General features: G+C 38.8%; 1 protein-coding gene across 6 annotated transcripts in view; it reads right to left on the minus strand.

Moving 5' to 3' along the window:
• Positions 1-26952, minus strand: part of LIFR (LIF receptor subunit alpha) — an 83306-nt gene that overhangs the window by 40903 nt on the left and 15451 nt on the right. For all 6 annotated transcript variants that reach the window (XM_054555500.2, XM_002815509.5, XM_009240659.4 and 3 more), the window contains 4 exons: positions 14753-14913; positions 12952-13066; positions 11382-11521; positions 7661-7824 (listed from right to left, as the gene is read on the minus strand). In XM_054555500.2, coding sequence (XP_054411475.1) covers positions 7661-7824; positions 11382-11521; positions 12952-13066; positions 14753-14894 — 561 coding nt within the window. In that variant the 5' untranslated portion in view covers positions 14895-14913. The remainder of the gene's footprint in view (positions 1-7660; positions 7825-11381; positions 11522-12951; positions 13067-14752; positions 14914-26952) is intronic.

The following is a 26952-nucleotide window of genomic DNA, read 5'->3' on the forward strand; positions in this document are numbered from 1 at the left end:
AGGAGGAGTATTTGCGTCGGGGGGAGCAGTGCCTGGTGAGCTCTTCCTAGTGTGTGCAGCACACAGCTCCCACTGCTGGACACAGAGACCACGGACAGACAAGTGCCTCACAAATGAAACATGAATGCAAAGCGTTCTTGATTTTTAAATTATTATAAAATAATAGCATTAGTACAAAATAATAGGATTATATCATAAAATGACTGATCACAAGCAATTTTGTCTTAAATACTGACATTAATAACATACTATTAATAAAAATGCCCTGAGGCGTTTTCCCTTACTTTACAGTTCTAAAGAAATGTGTTCTTTCTCATTGCTTCTTGCTATTATTTTCCCAAATTTTTTCCCAAAAGTAGGGAATTACTGCCTTGTCACTGGCTGACTTACGCATGTTGTGGAATGAGCTATATGGCTTTAGCATAACAGTCCCTTCATTTAAGTTTGATTTCACTCACATTTCAGAGTGTCCCTCTTTAATTCTAGTATTCTCTAGTTAGTTCCTCCTCAAGTTACATTAAAAATAAAAAAAGCCTCCGCCCTATTCATCTGACAAAGGGCTAATATCCAGAATCTACAAGGAACTTAAACAAATTTACAAGAAAAAAACCAAACAACCCCATCAAAAAGTGGGCAAGAATATGCACAGACACTTCTCAAAAGAAGACATTTATGTGGCCAAAAACAAAAAGCTCATCATCACTGGTCATTAGAGAAATGCAAATCAAAACCACAATGAGATACCATCTCATGCCAGTTAGAATGGCGATCATTAAAAAGTCAGGAAACAACAGATGCTGGAGAGGATGTGGAGAAATAGGAATGCTTTTACACTGTTGGTGGGAGTGTGAATTAGTTCAACCATTGTGGAGGACAGTGTGGCGATTCCTCAAGGATCTAGAAGCAGAAATACCATTTGACCCAGCTATCCCATTACTGGCTATATATCTAAAGGATTATAAATCGTTCTACTATAAAGACACATGTACACGTAGGTTTACTGCAGCCCTATTCACAATAGCAAAGACTTGGAACCCACCCAAACGCCCATCAATGATAGACTGGATGAAGAAAATGTGGCACATACACACCATGGAATACTATGCAGCCATAAAAAAGGATGAGTTCATGTCCTTTGTAGGGACATGGATGAAGCTGGAAGCCATCATTCTCAGCAAACTAACACAAGAACAGAAAACCAAACACTGCATGTTCTCACTCATAAGTGGGAGTTGAACAATGAGAACACATGGACACAGGGAGGGGGACATCACACATCAGGGCCTGTCAGGGATGGGGGGCTAGGGAAAGGATAGCATTAGGAGAAATACCGAATGTAGATGATGGATTGATGGGTACAGCAAACCACCATGGCATGTATACACCTATGTAACGAACCTTCAGTTTTGCACATGTATCCCAGAATTTAAAGTATAATAAAAAATTATAAAATTTAATAAATAAAAAAATTAAAAAGCCTTGTCCCTAAAGGGAGTAGTGACAAATAATATTTGTTTAGCAGATTTACAGATAATACTACTTACTTTGCAGACCCCAGAGCAAATATTGCCACTTTACAAATGATAAAAACTAGGTTTGAGGAGTTATCCTAAGCCTCTAAGTGGTAACCCAGAATGCAAAATGTTAGGCCATAATGACAAGTTAAGCAATATAATTTAAATAAATAATACCTTTATGACAGCACCGGTAGAACTGTATCAAAGCTAGCTGCAAATTAGATTAACAGACAAGACTTGCCATTAGAATCAAGAAAAGTGAGAGTTTGCAGGCTGAATTAAGATGGGCTTTAAGGCTGGGCGCAGTGGCTCATGCCTGTAATCCCAGCACTTTGGGAGGCCGAGGCAGGCGGATCACAAGGTCAAGAGATCAAGACCATCCTGGCTAACACAGTGAAACCCCGTCTCTACTAAAAATACAAAAAGTTAGTTGGGCATGGTGGCATGTACCTGTAGTCCCAGCTACTGGGGAGGCTGAGGCAAGAGAAGAGCTTGAACCCGGGATTTGGAGGTTGCAGTGAGCCAAGATCACACCACTGCACTCCAGCATGGGCAACAGAGCAAGACTCCATCTCAAAAAAAAAAAGGATGGGCTTTAAAATAAGAAGTAGGCAGACTGAGCAGAAAAGTGAGACCCCATCTTTATAAAAAATCAAAAAAAAAAAAAAAAAAAAAAAAAAAGCTGGGCACAGCAGCATGCACCTGTAGCCCCAGCTACTCAGGACACTGAGGCAAAAGTATCCCTTAGGAGTTTGAGGCTGCAGTCAGCTATATGATCATGCCACTGTACTCCAGCCAAGTTGACAGAGCAGAACCCTATCTCTAAAAACAAATGAATAAAATAAAATAAAATAAGAAGTAGGATTTGACCTGGGTCTTGAAATGTAGGTTCGAGTAGGATACGTGAGAAGAAAGGGGAGGACATTTTAAATTAAAATATATATATTTCTTATAAAATATAAATTGTAGCAGTTAAGAGCAGACTCTGAAACCAAGCTGCCTGAGTTGGAATCCTGACTCCACCACTTAAAGTCTTCCTGTGACTCTGTATCATCTGTAAAATGGGAATAATAATAGTATCACCCTCTTGGGACTGTTGTGAGGATAAAAAGAATCAAGGTATACAGTAATGTGCTATGTAACAATACTTCAGTCAATGTGGGACCACATATACCATGGTGATCCTATAAGATTATAATGGAGCTGAAAAATTCCTATTACCAAGTGACATCATAGCCAACATAATATCATAGTGCAACGTATTACTCATGTGTCTGTGGTGATGCTGGAATAACAAACATACTGTGCTGCTGGTATAAGAGTATAACACATATAATTGTGCTCTGTACATAATACTTGATAATAATAAATGACTATGTTACTGGTGTATGTTTTAGTGTACTATACTTTCTATCTTTTTAGAGGGTACTCCTTCTACATGTTTTTAAAAGTTAACTGTAAAACAGCCTCAGGCAGGTCCTTCAGGAGGTATTCCAGAAGAAGGCATTGTTACCAGAGGAGATGACAGCTCCATGCATGTTACTGCCCCGAAGACCTTCCAGTGGGACAAGATGTGGAGGTGGCAGACTGTTATACTGATGATCCTGGCCCTGTGTAGGCCTAGGCTAATGTGTGTGTTTTTGTCCTTGTTTTTAACAAAAAAGTTTACAAAGTTAAAGAAAAATAATTTTTAAAAATACAAAAAAGCTTATAGAGTAAGGATATAAAAATATTTTTGTACAGCTGTACAATGTGTTTTAAGCTAAGTGTTAATACAAAAGAGTCAAAACGTTTTTTAAAAATTAAAAGTTCTGAAATAAAAAAGTTACAGTAAGCTAAGGTTAATTTATTACCAAAGAAAGATAAAAAGTTTTATAAGTTTAGTGTGGTCTAATTGTACCATGTAGACTACAGTGGTGAACAGTCATGTCCTAGGCCCTCACATTCACTCACTGACTCACCCAGAGAAACTTTTAGTCCTGCAAGCTCCATTCACGGTAAGTGCCTTATACAGGTGTACCATTTTTTATCTCTTTAAACATTTTATTGATACATAGTATTTATGGGATACATGTGAGTATTGGTTACATGCACAGAATGTGTAATGATCAAGTCAGGGTATTTGGGGTATCCATTATCTCATGAGTATTATCATTTCTATGTGTTGGGAACATTTCAAGTCTTCTAGCTACTTTGAAATATATAATACATGGATGCTAACTACAGTAACCCTACTTGGCTATCTAACATAGAACTTATATCTTCTATCTAACTGTATATTTGTACCCATTCACCAACCTCTCTTCCTGCCCCTGTCCCACCAACACACCCTTCTCAGTCTCTAGTATCTATCATTCTATTACTAATATCTTTACCTCCATGAGATCAGCTTTTTTAGTCTCCATGAGTGAGTGAGAACACACTATATTTATCTTTCTGTGCCTGGCTTATTTCACTTAGCATAGTGGCCTCTAGTTCTATCCTGGTTGCTGAAGATGACATGACTTCATTCTTTTTTATGGCCAAACAGAATTCCATTGTATGTATATATCACATTTTCTTTATCCACTCATCTACTGAGGGACACTTAGGTTGATTCCACATATTTTCTATTGTGAATAGTGGCATGATAAACATGTGAATTCAGGTAACCCTTTAATATACTGATTTCTTTTCCTTTGGACAGATACCCAGAAGTGGGACTGCTGGATCCTATAGGAGTTCTCTTTTTAGTTTTTTGAGAAATCTCCATACCAATTTCCATAGTAGTTATACTAATTTACATTCCCAATCGCATTGTATAAGAGCTTCCCATGCTCCACATCCTCACCACTATATGTTTTTTTTTGTCTTTTTAATAACTGCCATTCTAACAGAGGTGAGCTGATTTGACTGTGATTTTAATTTGTATTTCCCTGGTAAGTAGTGATATTGAGCATTTTTTCATACACCTGTTGTCCTTACGTCTTCTTTTGAGAAATGTCTACTCATGTCCTTTGCCCACATTACAATGGGAGTATTAATTTTTTAATTGTTGAGTTGTTTTAGTTGACGGTAGATTCTGGATATTAGTCCTTTGTTGGATGAATAGTTTGGAAATGTTTTCTCCCATTCAACCGACTGTCTCTTCACTCCACTGTTTCCACTGCTGTGCAGAAGCCTTTTAGTTTAATATAATCTGTCTATTTTTGCTTCTGTTGTCTGTGCTTTTGTAGTTTTAGCCATAAAATCTTTACCTAGACCAATGTCCTGTAGTGTTTTCCCCATGTTTTCTTCTAGTAGTTTTATAGTTTCAGTCTTACGTTTAAGTCTTTTATCTATCTTGAGTTGATTTTTGTATATGAGAGACAGAGATCCAGTTTCATTCTTCTGCATACGAATATCCAATTTTCCCAGTACCATTTATTGAAGATGATATCCTTTCCCCAACTATGTATGTTCTTGGTACCTTTGTCAAAGATCAGTTCGCTATAAAAACATAGTTATTTCTGGATTCTCTATTCTGTTCCACTGGTCTATGTATCTGTTTTTATACAAGTACCATGCTGTTTTGATTACTATAGATAACCTTTTAATATATTTTGAAGTTGAGTAGTGTGATGTCACCAAGTTTGTTCTTTTACTCAGGACTGCTTTAGCTATTTGGGCTTCTTTTGACTTCATACAAATTTTAGGACTGTTTTTTCTATTTCTGTGGAAAATGACATTGGCATTTTGGCAGGGACTGCATTGAATCTAAATGTGCAGATTGCTTTGGGCAGTTTGGTCCTGTTAATGATATTAATTCTTCCAATCTGTGAGCATGGAATGTCTTTGTGTCCTCTTAAATTTCTTTCATCAGTTTTGTAGTTTTCCTTATAGAGATCTTCCAATTACTTGGTTAAATTTATTCCTAGATATTTTATTTTTCTGTAGCTATTGTAAATGGGATGGCTTTCTTGATTTCTTTTTCAGCCAGTTCATTATTAGCATATAGAAACACTTTTCATTTTTCTATACTGATTTTACCTCCCGCAACTTTACTAACTTTATTTACAGATGTAAGTTTTTTGGGGGAGTCTACGCTTTTCTAGATACAAGATTGTATCACCAGCAAAGAGGGACAATTTGACTCTCTCTTTCCCAATTTAGATCCCTTTTATTTTCTCTCTTGCCCGACTGCTCTGGCTAGCACTTCCAGTACTATTGTTGAATAAGAGTGGTGTAAGTGGTCCAGTCTTTGGGTCCCAGCAGTGGAAGTTGTAAGCTGAGTATGCCTGTCTTTGGACCCCAGGATGGCATTCACTGGCCCCATTGTTACTGGGTCCAAGGGGGCCAATTCTTGAGCTTCCAGGTGGCTTGCTTGGATGCTGGTATTGACAGTGGTGGGCTGGGTACGTTCTCAGGCCCCTGGCCAGCAGGCGTGGTGTGGGTGACGGCAGTAGCAGTGGTAGGATAACCCTCTGGGTCTTGAGCAGTGCATTCTGGTGCTGGCAGTAGATACAATGTGCTGAGTGGGCCAGTCTTCAGGCCCGCAGGTAGCATGTGCAGTAGGTGCCAGCTGTGGTGGTAGCAGCAGGGTGTATGGGCCCAATCTCAGGCCCCTAGGAGAGGTGCTCAGGTGCTGAGAGTGGTAGACTAGGCTAGGTGATTCCTAGGTCCATAGGCTGTAAGTTCTGGCACCAGGGCAAGGGAACAAAGCTGGGTGGGCTTGTCCTCAGGCCCTCTCATAGTACATGTAGACACTAGCTGTGGTAGGCAGGCATGCAGTGTTCCCCATGCTCCCTCCAGAATGCTCAGGTGGACAGCAGCAGTGGCTGTGCTGCGGCCCTTCTACTGAGGAGGAAGAGATTGCTTTCAATGGTAGCCACAGGCATGCAAGTGGGGAACGCACAATTTGCATTCTAGTCTCAGTAGCTGTAGTCTGCACTTCACTCACGCTTCGGCCTTAGCGGTGGCACATCATGCCCCACTTGTGCTTCAGCAGCTGCAGGCAGGGGATTCTGGGCACATGGAATGCACTTTAGCAGTGGAGCCACTGCTGGTGTTCTGCTGGCTGCCTCACTTTCCTCTTCCTTCCCTGCTTTAGGTGCTTACTGTCACTTCTCTTGAATCCCGATGCTCTCTCTAGGATGATCTATTTGAAGTGTGATGATCTACTATTCCCTATCTTGGTTCTTCTTTGTAGAGAAAGTGAGTACGAGATGCCTCTAGTCAGCCATCTTGAAGCTCCTCCTCCATTTAAAGTCTTCTATACCATATTTTTACATATCTTTTCTATATTCAGATACAGAAATACCATTATATTACAATTGCCTCCATTATTCAGTACAGTAACACGCCATACAGGTTTGTATGTGGCCTAGAAGCAATAGGCTATTGTCCCATATAGGCTAAGTGCTAGCTGACTATTGTTATTTTAGGAATGAAATACATGGGTTGTCAAAGAGAAACAATAAGAAAGTATGAAATATAGAATAATCTTTTTTATTATCTTTACTATTTTATCTATATACTTGAGCAACTTGAACAAATAAACTGTAAAATCACGAGATGGTCTTCTAATTCTTAAACCTGTAACTAAGCAAACTACAAATCTATCAAGAAAAAGAGTAAAAGGCTGAAAGTGAGCATTTCCAGGTAACAGCTGTCAAACTTTTCATAACTGTTGTTCATTACTCCATAGAGGCCATTCATAAACAGGATTGAAAAAACAAGAGAGGGAAAAAGCATGTACTGATAAATTCAAGCCTATAGATTTATAAAAAAAATTCTCTATGGCTAAGCTCTGGCTAAACATGCTTCAAAACATTAGACAAAGGTAAAATAATACACTAAATTAAATGTACACTTTCATTTACACAAAACATGCATATAAACAAGTCCAGACAGGAATACACAAAAACAGTACTTACTATTTTCAAGTGGTAGAATCACGGCTTATTTCTCCCCTAATTTCCTACGCTATCTGTAATGGTTACACATCATTTAATAATTAACAAGTGATTTTTAAATCATGCATGATGTTTTTAATGAACCCTGAAAGGTATCTGATTTACTTCCTAAATAATCCAAAAGTTCACTGATACCACCCTTAAGGCTTCTTGAAAAAAATTATTCAGTTTCTTTAATGTCATAGGAAGAAAATCTATGTTCAAACTTACTAATTTTACGAGCGCCATACTCTCTTTACGTAGAACTTTAATTTCCCAGATAACATTTGAGCGGTGTGGAAAAACTGAACCCCTGTCGTTCCACTTTAGGTATAATGTAGAGGTTGAGAAATCAGCAGACAAATTCAAGATCTCTGGAGTATCTGGAATTAAGGCTTTAAAAAAAGGAAACAAAAGAGAAAACTTAGTAAAATAAGTAATGATTTTTCAGACTGTAACTCCGCTGATCAACTACTTATAAACTCTATTCCTTCTTGATCAAAAAATCAATAATCAAGATTTAAAAGGAAACTCTAGAACCTAGTAATAAGGACATGGACTGAGATGCCACATATTATGGAAAAGATAAAATGTCATGGATATTTCAAAGAAATGATTGGATCAAAGAAATGAAGGGTTGGTTCTAATGAGAAAGGGAAACGACCAATATTCTCTCAAATTTCGGAAAAAGGGGAACATATATATTATTTATTTGTAAAGGTAGCTCCCAATGCTTCATTAGCCAAATTTAAGAAAATTATTTATTAGCTGGCTGTTTCAAATCCACAGCACATTTTCTAAGACAAACAGCAACTAGGTTTCCACAGTACTCTAGTGTCATTTAGTCAGGAACCTACAGGTAGGCAACATCAGAGAGAAGAAAACGAGTTTCCTCTGTATGGCTGCAGGCCAGCCCTAAGAAAATAACAAAATATAGAAAGCTTCCTTTGGTAAAGGCTTCTATTTTCTCTGCAGCTGTCTCAGGCATTTCCTGGTGTCAGAGTCTCTCGTGCTGGGGGATGTCACCCACTTGAGAAATGTTATGGGCATTACTGATTTTAGATACCATTAAATAGTAGCAGGACTGTCTCAGTGACTAAGGCATTGAGTTAAGAAGCCAGTGGTTACTGTGCAGAAGTAGCAGGATACAAGAATTGTGTCAGAAAGGTTCCTTTATCAGTGGTATGCAACACAGACTGCGGGGGACTGAGACAGGTGATAAGGTGACAAATTAGGAGACCACTGGAGCAATCCTGGCTAGAGTAACAAGGATATAAACTAAGATGCCATCTATGGAAAAGATGTCATGGACATTTCAAAGAAATGACTACATTGAAGAAATAAAAGATTGGTTCTAATGAAAAAGGGAAACAACCAATATTCTCTCAAGTTTCTAGCTCAGAAAGCAGCAAGAGGAGCAAAAGGAATCGGAAACCACTGCGAAGAGACACAGAAGCCTGGCTATGGATGAGTAAGTGTCAGGGGAAGAAGACACCATGGAGTCAGAACCATGGATGCAGACTTAAAAGGAACTCACTGAGTGTAGTGGTAGAAAAGAGCATGAACACAAAGACATAAACCAGCCAAAGCTCCTTTTAGGGGCTGCCAATAGACAATTACACCTTCAAGGAGCCAAAAACACCAACGTGAATCCAGAGAGGGAATCCTAGAAGCGGAAGGAAACCAGAGAAAATCCAGGATCATCGAAATAAAAACAAATAGTTGTTACCTGGGCCAAATAAAAGTTTATACAGGAAGACTGTGGAAAAACCACTGGCGAGGCTACTGTTAATATCTGAGAAAGAAGTTTAGGAGAACAGTGGGCTCTGAAGCTGCATTACAAAAGGTAAAGAGAAAAAAATCCATGCTCAAAGGTTTAGGCATCTCCTAGGGAGAATCCAGGACACTAAAAAAGGTAGCAGGAAGAGTAATGTATCCTTGAAAATCATTAACTCTCCCTAAGGGCAGACAAATCACGGAAAATTTTGGACCAATGGAAAACAAAGAAGGTATGAGCATGTTCCATTCTATGAAATGTAGACTTTCTGGTTTGAGAATCAGAGAGACTTGAACTTTCTTGCATGTTTCCTCCTCAAATAACAGTAAAGTAAATGTGAGTTAGAAGAAATCCACAGACTCACCCTTTCTTGCCTCATTTCTATCCTAGAAGCTCAAGGACCAATTACATATAGTCATGGTAAGCCCAAAACTGCAGGACAGTGCAGGGCTAGGGTAGTTGAATATGCTAAATAACAAAAAGGGCAGAACAAACCAATACACATTAATCTTGGAACTTAAAAATGGTTCTTAAAAATAGGTTTAACTAAAATTTGCCCAATACAGTGTTCGACACTGGATTTATGTAAAGTATTTAGGGCTGTACAGGACACAGAACATGTGGATTTACAGTCTAAACTACAAAGCAAAGTCAACAGTTACACAGCTGTATAAGGACAGTAGAGGATGCTTTAAAAAGAAGTTATAAGTAAGTGGGCAGCTGCTTGTGGAAAAGGAAAAATGCAGACAAATGGGAGGCAAGAAGTTGATTTAGTGCCAGGACAGGGAAAGTTCAGGGTGCCAGTGTGACCAGAAAAGAGCAAGAGGCTTCCAAGAACACAGCTCTTCTTTCAAATGATTCAGGATGTCACATGATGTAGTAACTTACAATTTATGAAACACGGGAGTATTTTACTAAGACAACGCTCATCTTTAAAATGCTTCCCTCCCTGAAAAGTCCACATAATTTACATTTTATTTAAATAGCAGTGAGCTACTGTTAAAAACACAAGTAATAGCCAACATTTCAAGCTAAAGACAGTAATGGCCATAATTACAAATACAAGGATTTTAAAAAGCCACTGTTCCCTTTCTTTTCTTTATAGCATACAGGGAAGTTTCCCCTAAGCTCCCATTAACTGCCATCTGCATTTCTTTGTGCTAAACAGACATGTGAGGACAATGTTAACTTGCTTTCTAGAAACTCAGATAGGGAAGAAATTTAATGAAAATCTTTCTTATTTTCTTCTAACGCTAATTCAGCTTTACCCATAATCTACGTGCTCCTGCTTCCTTAGGACAAAAGGAGATAAGAGTATTCCCAGCTTTTTTTTTACAGGACCCACATTCTGCTTCAGAATGACCCAAATTTTCAGGTGATTTTAAGAAATGCAGAAATTAAAAATCTTATGAAAAATTTTTCATGCTTACACATGGTAAGTACAAACTTTACTGTGTGTGTGTGTGTATATATATATATAATCTTGTTTGCTTTATATAATTTAGAAAGCATCTTTAGATCCACAGACACTTAATTTTCACACTTTTATTTAGTAGCAAATTGTCAAGAGATCCAGATCCTCTAAAGGACAGCTATACATGCATTGCAGAGCTTCTCTTGCACACAGGAGATGCTCAAAGATTTGCTGATGTATCCGTCTCCTCCGTTCCTTACACTCACCTAATTTGCTTTTCAATTTTCTTATCCCAATACTGTTATTCTAATCACGATCAGGACCATTATTATTTATAATGCTACCAATACATTACATGATATGTAAAACACAATGAACTATTAATCGACTGAGTCTCCTATAGTCTGTCTTGATTTGCCTTTCTGATTCTAATACTGTCATTTTTCAGTAGCTTCCCAGATAAGACTACACCCTAGAGCAAAGGGCATCTGAGAAATTCTGGAAGGTACGCAGGAGTCAAGGGGGCTATGGAAAGAGTATGGAACTGAGGGAAGGAGCCTGAATTCTGGGCTATTTTGACTGGCCAGAAGAAAAGTTTGCTTCCTTCTGATCCTGGCTACCATCTACAATTCATAGGAAGGTTGCTGAGTGAATTAAAAGTAATAGCATAACACATGAAATTCAAAAAACTAGAAAGCACCACAATATTAACAAGTGACACTTGAGTTACTTTAAAATTTAGTTTGTTTTCAAATACTTACAAACGTTTTGTTCATTTAGTGTGAATTTACTTGTAGAACTTCCAAAATCATGTAGAGAATGTATTGTTATTTCATAATCACCATGTGAAAGAGCTGGAATTTTAATACTGGTTTTCTCCAACTGATAACAAGAATGGGACCTGTAATAAGAAATTGAATTTTAATTAGCAAATAAAATTAATAGTATAATTTTCATAAAAATTTGGTTAACACAAAATACGATGGAAAATACTTTATGCCCTTTTTGCTGCAAAAACATAATAGGTTGTACTGCATTTTAAGACTGAAAAAACAGATTGATAGTAATTTTACCAATGTGGGGGTAGGAAAAACAACCTCATTGCACCAAAAGTAGAGTAAGCATAGATGACTCCAAACAGCTGGAGTTTTTGCATGCCTTTCAAAATCCCACCTCAACCTTCCCTTTGTAGGCTGACTTCCACTGCTCACACTCCACCCCTTCACTGAGGGACCAGTGCATCACAGCGCTCCTCATGCTAGGATGATGTTCAATGGATGCTGATGAAGGAAATGAAACTGGCAACTCCCCTGCTCCTCTGCCTTGGCTCATGGTTTATTCTTAACAGAACTTCCTCTTCAGTTCTGTTTTCAAAATGCTTCCAGTTCCCCTGGTATCTCTTAGGCAAAATGATATTTTCCTCTCTTGTTCCACAACCCTTGATATCTCTCCAGAGCATGCTTATATTCCTTATACTGTTGTTCATATATGTTTCAAACTTCTTATAAAAATTTTTACTTTACTGAAAGGACTTTCCATGCCTCTTGCTTTCCTGCCCCCACCAACCACCCAGCCCCAGCCTTAGGGCTGGGTGCTTAGGACTCTGGACTTGAATGGGTCCAGCTCATCTCCTTCTAAACCTCTCACATGGCGAGGCTTCTTTAGGCATCGGCAATGCAAAAACACCGGAATTCTCCAAATCATGCCATCTCATACATTCAAAAAGCCATTGTACTCAATATTCTTTCAGGGTAGAATGTCCTCCTATTCCTTTTCTGCTGAGAAAACTGACTGTGCCTACTCCAGAATTACACTTCCTCTGACAGCCTTTCTAGACATTCATACTCCTAGTGTCCACTCCTGTGCACAAAACCCACAGCCTTGCTACTATTTGTTTATTGTGACCTCCCAGGGGAGCAGGGGGCCAGAACTAACTTCCTCTCTGTTTGGCCTGCGGTGGGCATGTGTGCTCTTTAGCAAACTTTTCCGGCTCCCCCTTCTGGACTCACACTAAGACTGTCCTTCCCTGCCTCTCTGAAAGCAAGGTATGGCCATGTGGCTTTATTTGGTGGCAGAAATCTGAGTGACAGTCTTATCTACCAGATCTGCACTGAAAGCCAGTGCAGACTCTGTCCCCTCTTCTCACCTTGCCATCACACCTCATAATGCCTGGTGCCCTACAGGAGAAAAATGAGGCAGAGGTCACGGCAGACTCTGCTGGACACAGAACACAAGCAGGAAATAACCCTTTAGTTTCACAAGCAACAAGGTAAGAACTGAGGGTCGTTTCTGCAATTCAACCTAGCTCATTGCGAATTAAAGTAAAATTACCTGTTTTCAATGCAAACTTCATAATCAGTACCACGGCCTGTTCCAGAGGGTGCTTTCCAAGAACAGTCCCACACTTGCAAATTGTTAGTTACACACTTCAAATCATGAGGAGCCCCTGGAGAAGGAGACAGACAGACAGACACACACACACACACATAAACACAGAATATACTGAATAAGTCAACTGCACTCTAAAAGGTCAACCATTTTCAGTTATAAGCACAAGCATGTGTGTCTGCAGAGAGCCCATGTTTTTTTCAAAGAGATGATCCTGCAGTCATGGGAGTGGACTGGTTTTCTATTTCTTTTTGCAGCTTTGGTTAAAAAAAACCTAAAGGGTAAACTGATGAAAGTGGGCCAGCTACTAGACCATTTTGGGGTTAGGCTGCTATCACAAATTCCACTTCCAAGCAACTAAGACACATTAAGGGAGTGAGTGGCTAGTCATGTAGATTCAATAATGGGACCAAGAGAGGGCCTGAGCGGGGGATTCTAGCACTCTTGAATCTTCAATGGCCCCACTTGAGGAAAAAACAAAAAACAAAAACAAAGAAGTCTTAAGTAAAAATGATGTTCCTTCCAAGTCTTTAAACGAAACTTTGAAACTCCTAGTCACCCCCACTTCATTGCTTGCTACCAGACTGCCCCCTTGGTAGAATTCCCAAGGTAGGTTCCCAAGGTAGGTACCTTGGTAGAATTCCCAAGGTAGGTTATTATGAAGTATATTAAATTTAAACAGTAATAAACTCATGAGTTCATTTGAGAAATATATTTTTGGTGTGGGCCTAAACAATTGGAAAGTAACAATTCAGAAGATTACAATCCTACTAGTACTTATTCACATCTATAAAATAACATTACATCACGGAATATGTAAGCACTATGCAATGAAAAAAGTCACCCTGAAAAGAAAATGAGTAAAAAGAAGGGGGGTATAAGAGAGAGGGAAAGAGGGAAGAAAGAAGGGAAACAAGGGGAAAAGGCAACTATAGAATAAAAAAGGTAGTCCATCTCAGATTCTGTAAATGTTTATGAAAAATGTTTTTGTTTTTGTACATGGTTGGTATGATATTCACTGTAGCAATAAATTATAAAGCTATTTATATGACAGAAAAACAAATATTACATTAAAAGTACTCATATTATAAAGCAGCAATAATCATAATAATAAAGTAATTTAATGAATGACCTTGGGGAAAAGAGATCTGTTTAAATATGGAAATAATATAAAAACTAAACCAAGGGGCAGGAGGATGATAATTTCTTTATATAAATAAGCTATAAAATATCTACATAAACATTCTTAATATATTTAAGATGTAACATAATACATTTAAAAATATTTGGATTTCATTGATATGACATTCTAAAAAGGTAACATTATAGAGACAGAAAACAGTGTCTATGGAGACAAGGCAGTGCTGGCAGGGGATGGGCCTGGGAGGGCTGACTACAGAGGAGCCAGGAAGCTTTTGCAGTGCCAGGGCTGTTCCCTATCTTGATTGTGCTGGTAGTTAGTTACATAACCACATTCATTGTCAAAACTCACAGAACTGAATCTCAAAAAGGCAAATTTTATTGTATGTAAATTATATTTTAATTTTTCATAGTAAAATAATATTTTGATCTATCATTAAGGATCTTTTTAAAAGAAACTAAAAGTACATAGAAAAAAGATGACAAAAAGTGAATTTTAACCAACAAAATCCTAAAGGGGTCAATAAAGCAACAAAATTGCTTCGTCATCAAAATGGAAATAAAACTGCAATCTGTTCATTCTCTGGAAGGCTGATGCACTTACCCTTTTTCTGGCTATTTACTTGATTCATTAGATATAGAAGAATAAATGTTGATAACAGCCACTGGAAATTTGAAGCAGTCCTCATTCTTTTATTGTCCACCATTGAGGATGGTCGTTTCAAACATACATAAATATCCATCATCTGTGCAATGCAGTCAGTCCTAGGTTAGGAGAGGAATTCCAGATGGTGTTCAGATTGTTCTGAAGGCTCACCTTATACTGTGCACACAAACACTCAAATAGATTCTGACAGATTCTGAAATACTGTACATTTAGAGACTTTGGAGATACTCAAACTCAAGCTTCCCTGGCTTGTGGAGACATCAATAATTGGACACAGCTGTTGCTTTAGGTATCTACTACAAGGCCAATTTTCAAATGATGGGCTTCAAGTTAAAGATTATAACTATAATTATAAAATTACAATGAAATTATAAGCACATGGCTATCAACTCTACTCCAACCCTACTAAAATGTAGAAAAGCAGTGCACGAGACTGAATTTTTGACAATTTTAAGTGATACCTGGATTGATATTTTTATGTATTTTATTAGTATGTTAACTTGTGTTTAGTCATTTATGACAAGTAATATTAGTTTTGTCTCCCATTTACATGGTGATGGAAAGTTTCTATTTCATACAAATTTAATAATTTAAAAAGAAAAAACTAGGGTAACAGTATGGAGATGTTGCACATTGGACACTTAGGGATCCCCCAGAGTAATGAAATTCCCATCCACCCTTCACCCTTTCTTCCTAGAGGGACACCGCCAGCCAACAAAGTCCTTATGATACACTGAAAACTCTTGTGTCAGACCTAAAATTGCCTCATTTATTACAACACTGGCACAGGGCACCAAAGATCACAAAACATGTAAGCAAAGGCTAAAATATTAAAGAGAAATTTAGGATAACCAAAAGGAAAATAAAAAGTACTTCCAGAGAAAATGGGGATGATATAGGAAACAAGAAAACTTAAAAGAAAAAAAAAGAACCTAAAAAACCCTAAATAGTGTCCTCTGAGCAAACATGGCATAACTATAAAAAACAATAGGATGCAATGAAAAAGGAATAACAGGAAATAAAAACAGCTCTTAGAAGTTAAACATATTGTCTGATATTAAAATTAAAATAAAAAGATTGAGTAATCTTTCAGAACAAAATACAAAAAAAAAAAAATAGAAAATGTGGGAAAAGAGATAAGAAATGGAGACTCGATAAAGGAAAGGAGATCCAACACCTAAATAACTGGAGCCCATTGAGAGAATTCAAAAAAATATTTTTCTTAGTGAAAGCAGATGGCAAGATCTCTTCTTGGCTACTGTTAAGTACTGTCAAAAACCCAGGAAATGAATTCCAAATAGCTTAATTATAACCAAAACATGCACAAGGCGTGAGCACACATTTCAAAAGTGTTCTATTATTTTCTAGATGAATGAATAACTTCCTAGTCAATTCCAGGGTCGTTGAGTTTACTTACTAGAATGAAAGTGTATTCACAAAATGTCCAAAATGCCAGTTGCTGAATTTATAGAATTATACAACTGTATAAGAATAACTGAGTAATGGAGCCAAACATGACCCTAAAACTCAAACTCTGACTAAAATAATCATAAACCATATTCACTGACTGGCTAAACATTATCTTGAAATGAAACAGTCCCTCACTACAAGTTTCGATTATTCTAAAAACAGACACAGGCCCTACAGCCATGCCAGGAAGAAGTGCAAGAAGGGGTGGAAGGAGGCAGTTGAGAAAGAGCTCTGGACCAGGTGCTTCCAGATTTAGATGCTAATCTTGGCTACATTACTAATTAGTGGTATGGCTGAGGGTAAATCACTTAATCCCTCCCTGCTTCAGCCTCAACCATTGGAGCAGAGAGGCATGCTCTCTATTCAGGATCCACATAAGAGACTTCCCAAAGCGAAGCTGTAATATTCCATTCCTGCTGGCAGGGAACAGGCACGCAGACAGTAGCGAGCTCGCACAAAGCCTACGCCAGCAACAGCCACGGATCAAAGACTCTGCTGAGGAGGTCAGTGAGCAGGAGGAAGGCGATGCCCAGGGACAGAAGGATCAACGGCAGTGTCACTGAAGCCTCCTTAACTTAAGCAGGATAATAAAGAAGACTTTCTGGTGTGATACATTTATACAGAGAATTCTGGGCAAGTCTATTTGGGCAATACAATATTGTGCTTACAACACATCAGACTTCTCCACCAAGCAAAACTTTCAAATGGACTTACTGTGGGCCAGAACAATACATCAACAGAGCCTTCCGAGGCACTTTCAGAAAAAAAGGGATGCTTGTGAAGCTTTTCTCTGCTCACTCCTGATAGAAACATTGTCAGAATTCACTTTTTTCCCCTGTCAATGCTTTATTCCTTAGAGGAGCATAAATTTTTACAGAATTTCAGGCGCTAACTTTCAAAATTAGGATGCGGCAACAGGGTGCAAATGCACATATGCAGGGGCAAAGCAAGCAACAAACGTGTTCACAGCAAGTGCAAACTGCAGCCCCTCTGCCTAGCATAAAAGTGGCAGCCACCAGCCTCATTTTGCCAGATATGCTGATTTTTCCAGATGAGGTAGAAATCTGGCATTTTAAATGAAACACCAAAGTTTGTAAATGTAAGAAAATAATGCATATGTTTTACACATTCTAAAGGCCAGACAAAATATGCTCATGGGCAGTATCCTTCCTGCCCAAGGGTGACCAGTTTGTTTCCTATACTAATTATTTTAAACGATTTAAAAAGTCAATAAACCCTTCTGCTAAAGAAAAGTAATCATGCAGAATAAATTTGTAAGATTGCTGAATGGAAAGAAAAATATCTGGTTCTATTTCTTTACACATATGCTGACTTCAATCTTAGACCATCATAAAGCACAGGCAGAACTTGAGCCTGGGGCCCCACATGGCAAAGTTCGGTCCTGTCAACACGTGCCCCTGAGCTTTTAAAGGCCTTGTTTGTGAAGATGAGTGTTCATACGTGTACTTTGACTTGTATTTTTCTCAACCTTGAGAATGCTGGTTCCAGTGTACATGAGGTTTAGGGCTTTTCTGCTGAAGAAAATTAGAAAAAAAGAGTTGAGAAAAGTAAAGCTAAATACCAGAAACTGTTGCTTATTTTGTCTCTGTTCCCCTGTCCCCCAACCCCTCTCTCTATATACATAAATATGGTGGCGGTGGTGGGGAACAGGTAGGTAGAGACAGAGCAGGAAACGTGACAGAGAATGAGTCAGCACGTCCTGCTGGCACGAAGCTAGCCTGGTGGCACTGAGGCCTCCAGCCTTGTGTGCAGAAGGAGGCCTCAGGCAACACCTGCACAGTCAGGGTGAAAGGAATCAAGACAGCCCAAAGCATCTTTTATCTCAAGAATCTATCTTTTTGCCATACAATGAGATAACTCCCTTGTCATTAATTCTCAAAAGAAATTAAATGCTAAGCTGGAACACTCGGGGGAGAAAAGACTCTGAACTACTGTAAAGGTAAATAAGCCTATGAGTGGGTCACCCATCTACAGGAGTGGAGATGCTGGGAGTTGAGCCAAACAAGCGCAATCACACAGGCAGTAAACAGTACCCGCATTGCTCATTTGTATTCTTCCTAGTGTCCCTTTCTTTACTGTTTCCTAGGAGGAAACATCAACGTTGTTTAAAAACTTTGACCAGCAACTATTTTCCTTATCCCATTTCCCTCCCACAAGATCTTAAATTCCTCCAGCATTAGCTCCCAGTGAAGAAGGCTTTTCAGGATCATAAACTCTGCAGTTTGATAGACTCCATTGTGTTACTGAAGTGAAGTGTAGGGGCTCTTCAAGTTAAAAGAAAGAAATACTTACGAAAAACATAAACTTGGCCAGACTGAGAAGTTCTATCTGGGAAGACTAGACTGCACAGGAAGGCATGAATAGCTTTTCAGAAAGAGGGAAGCTGGAACAAAGTGATGTTTCAAGGAGATTAACTAGCACATAGCTGCAGTAACAAAGATGTATGCAAAATTCATCAGTATATAGGTCTAGTCCTAGCAAAAATCTAGTCCGCAAAGAGCCCACATAACCTAGCACAAGGAATTTGAAAAGACTGATACCAAGATGCATTACTGAGAATATCAAAATATCTGCATCAAAGATGTTACAAGTTTTCAGGGAGTGGAGGCCATACACAAGGGCTCAGGAATAAGAACAACATCAGAATAAATTACTCAAGTCAGGCCTCTGTGACTTGCGGTATGAGTGTGGACAAACCCCCATTGTAACACAGGGATGGTGACAGCACCACTTCCAGAGCAGGTTACGGGTGTACATGAGACACTAGGTGTGTGACCCATAAATATTCTTGAGAAGGAGAGGAACACACCAGACTTCTTAGCAATAAAAGCTAAAAAGAACACCTTCCAAAATACAAGTGAAAATTATTTTCACACTTAAATTCTATACTCAAACCGTTGAGTGGATAACATGTATTTTACAAAGACATGCAAGATGTCAAAAGATATATCACCTTCCGTGTACCCATTCTCTGGAAGCTACTGCAGGACATGACTGACCAAAATGAGGTACAAAACAAAAAAGAACAAGAGAGAAAATATACAATCCATACAACTGGAGTCAGAACCTAGAAAGAGGCCTTGCACACTGCCTCTGCTGTGTGTCCGGGCCACACTAAAATGGTTGCCATTCCACAGCTGCCGGACCCTTCAGGACTCCTTAGGGCAGCACCCATTTTCCCTTCTTGGTAATTTCATCTGCACTCTCCTCAAGTCAGCAGTGATGCTCCTAGCAGGAGGTATGTTTGTGATCACCTCTGAGAGTCCACAGGTTAGATGCCATCTTCTGCTGCTTCCACAACACTTTAATTATATTTATGTCATGGGGTTGCACAATTCATGTTCCATAGGCCAAATCTTACCCACCTCTTGATTTTGTAAATCCTCCTAGGACACAGCCACACCCATTAGTTTAAGTACAACCTATGGCTACTTTCCCATGACAATGTTAGAGCTGAGTGGCTGGGATAGAGACTGAATGGTCCACAAAGCCTAAAATATTTACTGCCTGGCCCTTTACAGAAAGAGTTTGCTGACTTCTGCTCCACTGCTTCACTTCCTAATCTTATAATTCTCCCCACAGACCGTCAGATCCTTGAGAGCAAACACGTCCGAGTTCACTGTAACCCTCAGTGCCCAAGTAGTACCTGGCACAAAGCAGACACCAAAAACTCTAAGCCAGCTGGCTGAATGAATACCAAGGCACAAATGATTACATGCCCACACAGTATACCTTCATTGTTAGGCTGCATGCTAACCCAGGTACTGCCAACACTAGGAATCTAAGTTAAAGCTCTGGTTCCCAAACTGCACTGAGGCACCCCAAGACACCAAAGCAAACCGACAGAGCTATCACAGAATATCTAAGGTTTTGAAGGAAACTAAGTGACATCTGTCTAACACTCTGAAAACCATTAGTTCAAGGTAGCCCACAGTTTCAACATTTGGTCATGCTACATTAAAAAAATGTGTGACATCGTATCTTTATCTTTGGTGAAGAGAGGGAGGGACTAGTAATTGCTGGGATAAAACGCAAGTACTACCCAAACAAATCAATGTAGAAATGGAAACGAGGGTGCTGGTTTCCAAGATTTGAGAAGCTATGCAGTACTCAATAGCGTCACACATCTCATCGGTAATTAAGGCTTTTTAAGAATGAAATAAAAATACTACCATAGGCCCTCCATATCCCAGGGTTCTGCAACCACAGATTCAACTACCCTTGGATTGAAAATATTCAGAAAACAAAACCAATAAAAGATAACAGTACAACAATAAACAGTATAAAAACAGTACCGTTTAACAACTGCTTACATAGCATTAACATTGTATTAGGGATGATTTAAAGTAATCTAGAGATGATTTAAAGCATATGAGAGGATAAGCACAGGTTATATACAAATACCACACCATTTTATATTAGGGACTTGGCATCCAAAGATTTTCACATCTGTGAAGGTCTTGGAACGTGCCCCCACAGAGAGAGAGGGACAATTATATTTTTCCTTTTAAGTGGATACACGTTATTTCTTCAAACTGCTACTAAAGTGCTTGATCATAAATACTCATTAAATTGTTTGGACCCATTTATTTCATAAAGAGAACTGTTAGGTAATTCTTTTGACTACAAGCATCATGAAAAACATTAACAAAACACAACGGGCACTGTGAACTGTGACAGTCTGGGAATCTGAGTTAGAGAATAGCTCGGCTGCTTAGGGATTCCACTGTATCATACTTCAATATGCATTCTACATGTAGGAAAATAATATTGAAATTTAACATTTGCTACATTATAAAGACAAATCTATCACTGTGCATAATGCAGGATATTCATTCCCCAAAATAACTTTTTGGTCTATTATTCAAATAGAATAATCTTGTCAATTTTTTTTCCTTAATTCTTTTGCATTTCCTGGGAACTTTTAAAAATAGACTGTCTTCCAAAGTTTTTGTTTTTCAGGATCCTCCATGTCAGTTTTAGTAATCTCCACTGCAGTGTGGACTTCCCTGTTAATTCAAGAGCCAGTCCATTATGAATCTCAGCATGTCAAAACAAGTTTGAATACATCACTTCCATGCTTAAAATTCTCCAAAGGCTCCCCACTGCTTCAACACACAGTTCCAGTTCCACACTGTGGGCACAGCCATTCGAGACGGCCATGAACCCCTTCCTCTCCATACCACAGCAGCTCCCCAAACACTCCACATTCCCTTTGGTCTCAAGGCCTCTCCCAAAACCACTGCCTCCATGGAGTGCCCCCTGGAATGTCTCCTATATTTCCCATTCTTCCATCTTTCAGGACTCACTCTATCATACTTTAGAGTAACATCTGACTACTCATATCCCACCTCAACTATGCTATAAGAGTGACTGGTATGTAACAGTCTTCAATAAATATAAATGTCTACCAAACGAATGAACTTGTTTCTTCCATTTTAATGATGAAGCGCTCTATTATTAAACAACCTGAAAACATTCCTCCAAGAAATCTTTAACATGCAGGAAAACATGACGAAAACTTATCTCTAAAAAGAAACAGGAACATCTCCATTTCCCAGTACTTCTCACTAATACCAAGGATTGTCTTTAAAAAAAAAAAATTATTCTGTTGGGCCATAAATGGCATTTCTTTTTATTGCATAATTAAAATATCCTTTCATGTGTTTATTGGTAATTTGCAATGCTTTATTTATAAGCTGTTTATTCTCTTTTGCCCCTTTTTCTAATTGGGCATTAATCATTTCCTTAATGATTGCTAAGAAAAAAAATCTTAATATGCATATTAGCTCTGTTACATACACAGCAAATAGATTTCCCAATCGCTTTTACTTTCCAGTGAGTCTTTTGTTTAACTCTTACTAGATCAGATTTCTCTATTTTGTCCTTTGTGGTTTCTAACCATAAAGGTTTTTCTCATGCCAGGACTATGCAAATTGTCCTGATGTTGCCTTCAAGTACATTTAAGGTATTTCACATTTTCAGCTTCATGCCATATAAAATTAATTTCAGTGTACAGTTGAGTCAAGGACCCACCTTTTCTGTTTCCCTCTAAATGTTTACCACTTATCCCAACACCACTTATTAGGTAATCCATTCCTTCCCTCATTGATTTGAGATGCCATTCAGGTTCTATTCCTACTTAGCTTCCTTGGTGGGACTCCTTAGCTCACTGCTCCTTCTATCCTTCACTTCCTGACTGAACAATATTATCTGTGCTTGTGGCTATAACATCACTTGTATGCTAATTACTTCCAAATCCGTGTTCCCAGGATTGGCCTCTTCCCAGTTACAGATTAACCATTCACTAGACAATTTCTTGCTTACTTACACAAATCCACTCAAGTAAGGTTCCTTCACGCATGACAAAATATTCTGATGTTTCATATCCACTTGGATATTTCAGATTTCTCAAAAACTCCAGATGTACTGAATTAAGCTCACTTTCCCCTCCAAACCTGCTCTCTTGTACCCCAGTCTTAGCCCATGGCACCAGTGTCTTCTGAGTAACCCTGACTCTTCCTTCTTCCTCACACCTCCCACCTGACTTGCCACTTTTACCTAAAACATGCCTTGACTCTTTCCCCATCCTCTCCCTCAAGTCCATTTCTACTGCTCTGGAGGCTCAGGCCCTCCTCACCCTCTGGCATATGTAATTTACAACCCTCTGGCAAGGGCCTCACACAATCCATCTTCCATAGTGAGTTGCAAAGCTTTAAATAGCATCTATATCACTAACCCTATCATTCTTTGAAGCTCCAGGCCAAATATCAGGAGGCTGGCCCACCAACAGCTCAGACATCTGTCCACACTAAAATTCACACGTCTATTCCGCAATCTTCTTCCACCTCCTCTACTCCTTTCCTAGGGGCATCTCTTCCTCTCGGTTCTTTTTTTTTTTTTTTTTGAGACGGAGTCTCACTCTGTTGCCCAGGCTGGAGTGCAGTGGCGCGATCTCGGCTCACTGCAAGCTCCGCCTCTCGGGTTCACGCCATTCTCCTGCCTCAGCCTCCCGAGTAGCTGGGACTACAGGCACCCGCCACCGCACCTGGCTAATTTTTTGTATTTTTTAGTAGAGACGGGGTTTCACCGTGGTCTCGATCTCCTGACCTCGTGATCCGCCCACCTCGGCCTCCCAAAGTGCTGGGATTACAGGTGTCAGCCACCGCGCCCAGCCTTCCTCTTGGTTCTCATGCTGACCACTACGTCCAACCAGACACAGTGCTCTGTTTATGCTCCCACTGGACATCAATTTCCCCTTTAGGCATTGTTCTTATCATACCAGGTATTATGGAAATCATTCTCTCCCTTCCTTCCACCCTCTTTTCCACTATAAGCTAAGATCAGAGCCTTATCTTTGTAAAATCCGTAATGTAGGAGTGCTTTATATCCACATGTACAAGATTTATTTGGTGACTGAAGCAAATCCATTCAAATAGAGTCCTCGGTGAGGACTTAAAATATTTTCATGCCATTCAGTTGTTTGTCTACATTCTGAAGAGTAAGCTGACAAACTTTATGCTTTTGAACGAACCTGTTTGCTATACAAAAATTCATTAATAAAAAGAATACTGGCTCAAATTGAAGTTTTTTTGTTTTTTTTTTGGGGGGGTAATACATAGAGTAAAACTATCCCTAAAGGCCTTTCTAAATTCTAGGAGGGGGAAAAATACTAATTACACAATAATTCTATCTAGGTAACATGCTAGTTTTAGCTAACTCTACCATGTAAAATATAATCTATACATATATTTCAGATATTATGCATTATTTATATACTGTTTATTAAGGGGCAGCCACTTTGCTAAGTTCTTTCAATGAAAAATTGGATTTAATTTTCATATCAATCCTATAAGGTCTGTATTATTAATATTATTTCCCTCTTTTTATAATAAGAAAACTGAGGCACAGAAAGGTCACACAGCTAGTAAGGAGCAAAGTGGGACCTGCAGCCAACTCTGACTGCAAATCTCAGCTCCAGGCCATTACACTAAACTGTAAAATGAGCAACTAAGCTGGAGTCAGGAGTCCTGGACTCCAGTCCCTATTCTACCACTGAATAGGTGACAGGTAGGGGCTCGCAGATAAATCACCTAACATCTCAGGTCTTAGCTCTCAAATTACACAACTAAGACCCAGCATCTGCTTTCCCTACTTTAAGTATCATAAGAAACTTACGGTTGTTTTGTTTTCAGAAAACCTTGTTTGTCACCTGCAGGAACAAACTGGTAGATGTACAATGTGATTAGAAATTCAGCTCTCCCCCAACCTGTCCGGTGAATACTGTTGCTGGAGGAAACACCACCTGCTCTACCAAGCACTTCCACTAATCACATTATAACAAAGATCAGACAGTCTATGTTCAGAGAACAAATGGAAAATAACTGCCATCTTACTGTTCTCCTTCCAACTCTAAGTACACTTTTAATTGGTTAAGCTCTCAACTCAGCAGGTGCAAACTCAAACATACTCCAAGAGCCAGCCAGATGAAATGACTGGAGCCGTTCACATGACACAGGCTGGCGGGCAGCCCCTCACCAGCTCCTTGTGTCTGTATTATACCACAGAGGACGAGCGGCCGGTACAGCCACAGATCTTCCAGTTTTTCCAAAAGGGTAGGAAATCCAGGTTGTTGCTTTTTTAGTTATTATTATTATTATTATTATTATTATGAAATATCCTTATTTTTAAATGCTGGCAATTAATTCCAATAAAAAAAAACACTATGTGGGCCAAACAAAATACATTTGCAAGCCAAATATAGTTCTTAGGGAGCCAGTTAACCTGTCACAAAATGTATTGGCATTAAAAAATTCTTGTCTTGCTGCTGAAATAATCTTAAAATATAAACTGTTTTAAGACCTAGATTTCAATGCACACATGTTGACCAAAATGTGCCTGAATGCTTTCTTAACATTCTTTAGGGTCAGAATCTGAAGCTTTCCACTCCAAAATAATTCAAAATTTTTTTCTTTATGACATTATTTAATCCCAGATATCAAAATCCTAAGCATCACCTTAGATTATGCTTCTCAAAACAACAACAACTAAAATAAACCCTTTAGCTCTGGCTTCAGACCACGGTCTACAACATCTTCTAAGCAGGTGAAACATCTTCTATGTAAGAGTGGAACAGAGTATGAAAAACATAACAGCACCTAAAATAACTGATATTTGGCAAAGCTATTTCAGAAAGGGGCATTCTTGTTAAGAAATAAAATCCTACAGACACAGAGGCCTATGAGCTTGATAACTGATCCTGGATAAGATGATCAACAGTATTAAGAAAGGAATCCTAGAAGACCTCTGACCCATGCACATCAGCCCATCCTTAGCCTCAACTTGATAAGCTGTTGTACTGGGAAAAGCAAGGACCAGAAACAACAAAATGTATCTCTGCTTGAACAAAATCTTTTCTAATACATGAAAGATGAGTATTAGCAAGGTAAAGAAATTCAAGCTGTGTAAACAGAGTGAAGAGGCTGCTTTTATCACATGATCAGCCTTACTCAGAGTGCTAATTCATAGGATGATGTCAACCTGGACAAGAGTGATATAGACAGATATCAAAAACTTCTGTTTTTCTTGGTATCTTCATTAATGAGTTGGATGAAGATATAGGAATCATATCCAACCTATCTGTGGATGGAAAAAAATGGACAAAATAGCAAATATACAGGGTGTAATAACAGGATTCTAATAAATAAATCCAATAAAATAAATTCAGCATGGATGTCAGGGTCCAAAATGAAATGATAATGTTGATAACAATAACACACGGAAAATGAACAAATACAGATGGGAGAAGATATGATTTAGCAGCAACACACATGAAAACCACAAAAAAAAGCGGTTAATAAGCTAGGCCAATATTGTAAGATGGCCATAAAAATATTAAGAAGGACTACTTTTTTGTCTTCTCACTTGATCAGACACAAAATGTCTAAAATCCTGTCCTCCAGTGGTATTAAAATTGGAGGATTCATTTTAGTTTGAAAAATAAGTAGATAATCTAATATCAAAGTATTAACATGAAACATAAATTATGATTGTTGGTTTTATTACTGCCCAAGTCATCATAAATTCTTGCTCAACGTAAATCTTACTCTAGTAAATCCCATCTCTCACCTAAGTGCCAGCTACTACCTATTTCATAGAAGTACCACCCATATGTGGGGACACTTGAACGTTTAGCAACTTGAGGGTAAGGCATCAATAAATCTGTGTCTGAGAGCTTTAAATAACAAATCCTTTTTTATTATGTAAATTTAATCAGAAGCTTTATAAAAAGGAATGACAGAAGACGGCAGAGGCAGCACGATGCCTCTAGTTATGACTACCGCTTGCGCCACTCCCTCAACTTTACCAGGTAAATAAGAACAAACCTCCAGAGTCGGGCCTAGTTGGGGCCTCTTTCCCTCAGCCTGCACAAATGCAATGCTTCTAACTGGTCTCAGGACTTCTGATCCTCCCATAGCACAAATTCAGTTTTGTATGCCTAGAATCCTCCATGGCTCTCCCTGGCCTACAGGGAAAGGTCTCAAGTTGAACATGGCATGAGGCTCCAGCTTTTTCATGCCAGCCTAAGTCCCCAGTGCCATCTCTGTGCACCTCCTCACAGTGGCCCCGTGCTCAAGTTCTACCAA

This window comes from Pongo abelii, chromosome 4 (genome assembly GCF_028885655.2).
Source record: "Pongo abelii isolate AG06213 chromosome 4, NHGRI_mPonAbe1-v2.0_pri, whole genome shotgun sequence".
Taxonomy (NCBI): Eukaryota; Metazoa; Chordata; class Mammalia; order Primates; family Hominidae; genus Pongo; species Pongo abelii.